The sequence below is a fragment of the Chaetodon trifascialis genome, chromosome 5 (assembly GCF_039877785.1).
Source record: "Chaetodon trifascialis isolate fChaTrf1 chromosome 5, fChaTrf1.hap1, whole genome shotgun sequence".
NCBI lineage: Eukaryota > Metazoa > Chordata > Actinopteri > Chaetodontiformes > Chaetodontidae > Chaetodon > Chaetodon trifascialis.
Window position 1 is genome coordinate 23,559,040 of NC_092060.1, and position 5,513 is coordinate 23,564,552.

At 41.7% G+C, this 5,513-nt stretch overlaps 1 protein-coding gene across 1 annotated transcript; it reads right to left on the reverse strand.

The window, feature by feature from the left end:
* LOC139330971 (uncharacterized) lies at nucleotides 1–1,723 on the reverse strand. Its single transcript, XM_070962204.1, has 6 exons — nucleotides 1,681–1,723; nucleotides 1,210–1,539; nucleotides 699–1,047; nucleotides 421–536; nucleotides 212–270; nucleotides 1–135 (listed from the first exon to the last, which is right to left on the reverse strand). The coding sequence occupies exons 1-6, from the start codon at nucleotides 1,721–1,723 to the stop codon at nucleotides 1–3; spliced, it is 1,032 nt and encodes a 343-aa protein (XP_070818305.1).
* Nucleotides 1,724–5,513: the final 3,790 nt, after the last annotated feature.

Below are 5,513 nucleotides of genomic sequence, written 5' to 3' on the forward strand. Positions count from 1 at the left end.
CTAATCCAAACAAAAAGCCTTGACAGCAGCGTAAATCCTCGCTTTCTCTGCTGCTTTTGGATCCTTAAATGTGCCACTGTCATCTGTAATCATGGTGAAGATGACTGAGGAATAAACCCACATGTCTCCATCTCTCTGAGAAAATACATGAGATGACAAAGTTAAAAAAACAGTAACTTTTCCAGTGCATTATTTTCTTTAGTAACCTTACCTGCTCAGTTTCCTGATCACCTCTGGCTGTTGCAGCATTTGCTTCCAGAACAACAGCAGCTGCATTATCAAATCAAAAACAACAATGAAAGATTAAAAATGCTGTTTTAAGATTTAAGAATATTTGGCTATATAAATGCAACTGACTTGACTTAATATTAAGTATATTTTTGCAAAATGCTGTTTGGTAGATGTAGAAACTTCTGTTACCGTTGCAACAACCGCAAGATTTTCTCTTGATGGTATAAATCAGGGAGACGATAACAGTCAGACTCATAGCCAAAGCTGCACATAACAGAAACAGAACTGTATTCTTCTGCAAATCGCTCATGCTGTGCACTGAAACAACATGAAAAGGACAAAAGTTAACAAATACTCTGATAAGATATAACCATGCATTAGGAACAAGTGTTTTGCGGCAACATCTTAAGAGATTATTCAAAATTAATGATTATTATGATTGAGATTTATATGGAAATGTTCAGCACTTACCTTCAACCTCGAGTTTTGCTCCATTTCCAAATAATATCTGTCCACATGTGGCCACAGCACAGTGATAAGTCCAAGCATCAGAGGAGCTGATGTTCTCCTTGAAGAAGTTGTAGACACATTTCTGTGGACTCGTCTCACACTCATCACCACTGTTTCCATGAGCGTAAATGACACTGGGATGAGATTCATGTGATCCGGCTCTGAACCAGTACACACCGAGTCCTCCTGGACATGTTTTGTTCTCAGAGTCAGAGAGGACTGAACACTGCAGAGACACTGAGTCTCCTTGACGGACCGGATCAGATGGAGGGGCTTGAACGACGGCAATGATATCAGTTTCTGGTCCTGTGAAATACAAACATGAAAATAAGCATGTGTTACTTTCATGACCAAAGAGTTAAAACTGTTAGTCTGAACAGACTACTCTAAACTGTGGACATGTACTATATTAATTTATGCATGTGGGAACATTTAACTATGCAAACTGGTGTTAGAAAGAGTGCTTACCTTTGATCCTTAGAAATGTTCCTTTCAGAAGAGCCATGTGAAGGCGTTTTACTTTTAAACAGTAGTAAACTCCAGTATCGCTGAGCTTTGTTTCACTAATATGCAGAATAAATCTTCCAGGCTCTTGTTTGGCTGTGATGTGACCAGTGTTGATCACACTATCATGATCAAAAGTAAAGGTTCCTCCCAAGATTTCAGGCAAGTTTCCAGAAACAAGCCTGATCCAAAATAATTGTGTTGAAGACCAAGATGTCGAGCGTTCACAGGTCAGAGTCACATTTTGTCCAAAATCAACAGTCCTTGTCTCAAAGATCTGATCGTCTGTGGATCCTGAAAACAAAACAAAATGAAGAACCACAGATCAGTGAGCAGAGAAAGAATCATGAATGCCCTCAGCTGAATTACTGTAACACCATGACAATACTTCAAATATGTATCTGTAGTACATCTGAAACGTTTACACATACTTACGCCCCACTCCGAGCATCAGCAGTGAATAAAACACGATCAGCATTTTCTTGTTCATCCGCTCGAGTCTACAGTCAAATTAAATATTAGTAGAAGACGATTCACCTTAATGTAACCATATCAAGAGGGAGGGAACTATTTCAGAGCAATCTGATTGGCCTCTTGTTACGTTTGCATTTCATGGCATGACCACAGAGGAAATAAAGTGAACCATCTTTCCAACATGAACACATGAAACACCAACAACAGCAAGCTTTTGTTTCATGTTTCATGGTGGGTTTCTATAACTGACACTGAAGTGAACACCAAAGAGGACATTTGATCTTAATCTGACTTTTCATCTGATACTCACTCATATGATGAAGCTCTTTAGGAAACACGTATGACATCCTCAATTGACCTACTAAATGATGGATGACTGACATCTTGCACAAGGTGAGACCATGTGGCTAAAGCTACAGTGTTAGTCACACAAGACTGGGAGAGAAAGTGCAGCCAAACTTTCAGTTCTAGCTCTGTGTGACTTGGTTGTCCGCTTGTGATCAGATCACCCAGGATGCATGTTCATGCCAGGCGTAAACAGGGCCTGAAAGCACTCAGCAACCATGGAAAATTAACTATGGTGGACCATTTTTTCAGAACTCTGTGGGCGTTTACAAACTGCACTTGATTGACATGTCCTCACTCTTATGTTGCTTTTGTTACACCTGAAACTGGTATTTCCTGAGATCCTGTCTCTTTGTGGCCAAACACTTCCAGAGTCGGGATGAGGCTGGATTTGATTCCCAGTATGTCACTGACACACCTACCCAGTCATGTTATGTCATGACTGTTTTTAATGCACTTTTCTGCAGTTTGGTCCTTTTGATTGGTGGCTGCTGTCCGAGGAGGGAGGTTGTGCATCACCTTGTGCAGTGATGGATTGGCAGTGTGTCCAAAATAATGGTGAATGAATCAATACATCTACATTAAAATGAAAACAAAACAAACTGATATGAGGATTGGATATTTTAACATCGCTGATGCATGTGATTGTAGAGCGTATCTTTAAAACCATCATTTTTGAATGCACATTAAGCAGGAAGAAAAATGAAAACATTTCAACTTGTTCGACTAAAATTAGCCTGCTGAGACCTCATGTAGCTCCTCCCTTGCTATATATCCTGTTAAAGCCCATCATCAGGTCTGCTCTGACTAAATACCACACCTTTCACCACAGCCTTTATATGTCAGTGTAGCTTGTTGCTCGTGGCTTTGCTTGTTCTCACTGAAGACATGCAGAGGACATTTACAAGTGCTGTCGGACCAGAAAGATGTAGATTATAAATTTGACCAGTTGTCCCACAACAACAGTTGTTGTCCCACAACAACTTCATCCGGGACTACAGTAAAATCGCTGCACCTCTGACGAAGCTAACTTCTTCTAAGGTGAAATTTAGCTGGTCAGCTGACGCGGGCAAGGCTTTCAGTAAGTTGAAGGAGCTCCTCACCATGGCTCTGGTGCTCGTGTTGATCGAACTGGGTAAGCAATTCATTGTGGAGGTGGATGCTTCAGACACGTGTGTTGGGACTGTCCTGTTTCAAAATACGGGTCCAGAGAACCGCTTGCAGCCTCGTGCTTTTCTCTCCTGTCATCTCTCCCCTGCAGATTGTAATTATGATGTGAGAAACCAGAAGCTGTTGGCCGTCAAACTGGCTTTAGAGGAGTGGAGACACTGGCTGGAGGAAGCTGAACAGCCATTTGCCTGGACTGATCGTAAGAACCTGTCGTACATTACTGTAAGTCAGCGAAGTCTACTCAACTCTAGACAAGCCAGGTGGGCGCTTTTCTTCAGCAGATTTAATTTCACCCTCACTTACAGACCAGGATCCCAGAACACTGAGCCAGATGCCCTCTCCTGCCAGTTCTCCCCATCTGAGCCTGACGCAACTCCCAATGACACCATTCTGACTGCTGGTCAGGTCGTCACAGCATTCACCTGGGACACAGGTAACGGTCCTCTAAATAAACTCTTTGTGCCTCAACCAGATCCTAGGTGCTGCAATGGACTCATGCTACCCACCTTGCTTACCACCCTGGAGCCAACCGAATCATCTCTCTCCTTTGCCATAACTTTTGGTGGCCCTCTCTGGAGGCAGACACACGTGAATATGTCGTCGCCAGCACCATCTGTGCTCGGAGCAAAGCCTCTCACCAAGTCCTGGCTGGACTCCTCCACGCTCTGCCTGTCCCCAGGAGACTATGGTCCCATATAGGCCTGGACATTGTCACCAGTTTACCATCCACCAAGGGTAACATTGTCATTCTCCAGACAAGCAGTAGAGAAATCTGGCTTTCTTCACCCCTGGTTGCCAGTTCGTTGTGATCCTTCTCGTGTCAAGCGTTTTCTCTGTTTTCTCTATTGCCTACCAGCCATTTCCAGTGTCCCGCTCTGCCTCTACCTTCCAGTTGTGTTTTCCTGTGTTTCCAGCTCATCGAGAGTTCGCCTTTAGTTAAGAGACTTGTGAAATAAATGTTCCTTTTTTTATACCCTTATTCTGTCTACCAATCTTCATCATTGTGTCCAGTCAATATTGCAAAAGCACAAACAGATTGTAATTGTGCGTGGTGGAATGTTTGGTATTGCACCGATATATTCAAATATGATCAGTGACTGCAAATAGTATTAAATCTCAGGGTTGTTTGGGCTAACACAGACATCATGTTAGATTGTATTTATGACTTGCAGGCTTTTTGGTTTTTGGTATTACATTGGTTGAGAGTGGATTTTCGTGCATACTCATTTTATTTGTATAGTAGCACGTGGACAAAATCTCAGTAAAATGATTGCATTAAGAAGTATGACAGGCGAGCAAATGACCCAAGTGCCGTACCAGCCACTCACTGAAGATGACAGATGATTGTGTTGTGTCCACTGTTTGGACTGCTAAAATCACTGACAGACTTCAGCGGAGGAGAAACAGACCTCGAATGAGGAAATAGATCTCTCTTGCCCTACAGGTCCAAGGTCTTGCCCGCCGAAGGAGCAACAAACCAAGGAAAAAAGCAAGGAGATTGGATCAGGGTGGAACAGGGTCCGAAACCAGGAATCAGGCAAGAAATAAATTCTGGAGAGTCAGGCATGAAGCTCAGACAATCTGGCACCGAGCTGGTGAAACACTGTTCCTTAAATGCCCTGGCTGATGAGTCTGATGAGACCCAGGTGTGCAGGGGAGTGGGGTGTGGCAGAGAAGTGCTGTCAAAATGATTAACTGACAGTGATTTCAGGAAACTGGATTTTGTGTTCACATGTTTTGTAAAATTCAATAAGTAATAACAAATATAAACAATGTAAAACTTATGCTGTTTCAACCTTCTGAGGAATTGTTTTCTGCAGTTGTTGCTACTGCGTTGCAAACATTTAACAAGACATTCAGTCACTCACACTTTTTTACACTGGATGCCTCGAAAAAGTCAACTTGGGTAGATGCATCATACGCAGATATGTCGGAAAACTTTAATAATAAATTACACACAGGATGAAACAAAATTAACAAGATGTGATACTACAAGTGAGTACTACAGACTGTTACAATAATATTTGACTATTAAATGTGTTATTTTTGCATCATGATGATTCATTTCCTTTTGTGAAATGCTGAAATAGCAGGACTCAAAAAATGTTTGGACAAAATTTCTAAATATTATGCATAAAATGTCCTTTAGAATATCCAATTTATATAATATTTTATGTCTTCTGAAAGCACAAGTGCTGACAAAGTGGTGTATTTCCCTCCCAGTGTGGCGTATACATACAGGATCACTTTTTAAATCCAGCGTTTAGATTATTAATCCA

Coding starts and splice junctions, on each gene's coding strand:
- LOC139330971 (XM_070962204.1), bottom strand. CDS start 1,723: ATGCTGATCGTGTTTTATTCACTGCTGATGCTCGGAGTGGGGC. Junction 1,540..1,680: donor GCTGATGCTCGGAGTGGGGC/GTAAGTATGTGT, acceptor TTTTGTTTTCAG/GATCCACAGACGATCAGATC. Junction 271..420: donor ATCTTGCGGTTGTTGCAACG/GTAACAGAAGTT, acceptor TTGATAATGCAG/CTGCTGTTGTTCTGGAAGCA.